The sequence below is a fragment of the Perca fluviatilis genome, chromosome 5 (genome assembly GCF_010015445.1).
Source record: "Perca fluviatilis chromosome 5, GENO_Pfluv_1.0, whole genome shotgun sequence".
NCBI classification, from domain to species: Eukaryota; Metazoa; Chordata; class Actinopteri; order Perciformes; family Percidae; genus Perca; species Perca fluviatilis.
Window position 1 is genome coordinate 40,468,579 of NC_053116.1, and position 1,497 is coordinate 40,470,075.

The following is a 1,497-nucleotide window of genomic DNA, read 5'->3' on the forward strand; positions in this document are numbered from 1 at the left end:
AAACATCGGAGGAAAAGCGACAAAAGTGTCGAAAAAGACGACCAAAAAGTTTTAATTTAAATTTTGAGCCAGAAGAACATTGCTTGTTTGTCAACGGGAAGACAACACGAGGGTTAAATTAACAAATGAGTTACTCACGTTACTGTGATCGAGTAGTTTGTTTTGGGTACTTGGACTTTTTAAAGTTGTTTTTAAAGTGTTATTTAAAATCTACTTTTATTTTATTTATTTTTGTATATTTTGTACTTTGTAACTGAGTTATAAAAAGTCAATAAAAAATTTCTAACGGTGTTTTGTATCCGTCCGTGGCTTTGTGCCCAAAACACCGAGAGTTAATTAAATGTTTATATTGTTTTTTTTTACCTTTGCCGCTTTTTCAAAGTTTTTTTCGACATATTTGTCAGTTCTTTTTGTCTTTTTTTTTTCCTTTTTTTCAACATTTTTGTGGCTTTTTGATTTTGTCGCCTTTTTTCCGACGTTTTTGACTTTTTATTAAAAAGAAATTCTCTTTTTTGAGGCTTTCTTTGACATGTTTTTATTCTGTTCTGTTTAGGTGATTCCTATTCTTTCATGTATAATGACATTGTTTTGAACCTATTGATATATGTTTCCTTTCCCCTACGAAAGTTGGGTTTTATGTCATTAAAAAAAAAGAATAATAATTCTTGCATCTTATCTTATTCTGAAAAAACAACCACCCGGAAGTAGTATCGTTTTTCCGGCTGTTGCCGACGGACGCGGAGCAAAACTATACTGTCTATGAGCAAAACAGACTCCTGTGTTCGTAGCCGTTAGCTCTGTTAGCGCCGTTAGCTTCTTCTTGTCTGTTTTTTGTTGTTGAATATGGGAGAGGCAGATGTGACGCTGAATCAGACCGACGAGAAGCCTCCGGACTCGGGGCTGGTTCCCGGGGAGGACTCGGTGGTCTGGAGCCACGAGGTGGAAGTGTGTCTGTTCCACGCGATGATCGGACACAAACCCGTCGGTAAGACCCCACAGCTAACGGTGCTAACGGTGCTAGCCTGTAGCTACACAGCTAACGGTGCTAACGGTGCTAGCCTGTAGCTACACAGCTAACGGTGCTAACGGTGCTAGCCTGTTAGCTACACAGCTAACGGCGCTAGCCTGTTAGCTACACAGCCAACGGTGCTAACCGGTCCTGGCTAGAAGGTTGTTGTTTTAAAGAACTTAGCTAGCTAGGTAACGTTACATCCCCAGTATGTACATACAAAGGTGTAGGATTTGTTTCAGCATTGGGGGGCGGACACATTATAACCGGGGTTCTGGGGGTCAAACATTTCATTTCCTAAACTCTAAGAAATAAATCCGTAAAATAACCGAACTAGTTCTGGCAGCTCATTAACGTTACCTGGAGTTTTTTAGTAATTAAAAAACGGAACTTCCGTGTGTAGCTCCAGTTAAAATACATTCTCCCATACAAAGCTGCTCAGTTAGTGAACTTTTAATAACATTGACAAAAAATAGCAACAAAAACAA

General features: G+C 39.0%; 1 protein-coding gene across 1 annotated transcript; it reads left to right on the plus strand.

The window, feature by feature from the left end:
* Nucleotides 1-704: 704 nt before the first annotated feature.
* Nucleotides 705-986, plus strand: LOC120559596 (MRG/MORF4L binding protein; the record flags this gene model as incomplete). The annotated part of the gene is given in 1 exon segment (XM_039801429.1): nt 705-986. A coding segment is annotated over 1 exon segment (143 nt), but the record flags the coding sequence as incomplete, so codon positions are not given.
* Nucleotides 987-1,497: the final 511 nt, after the last annotated feature.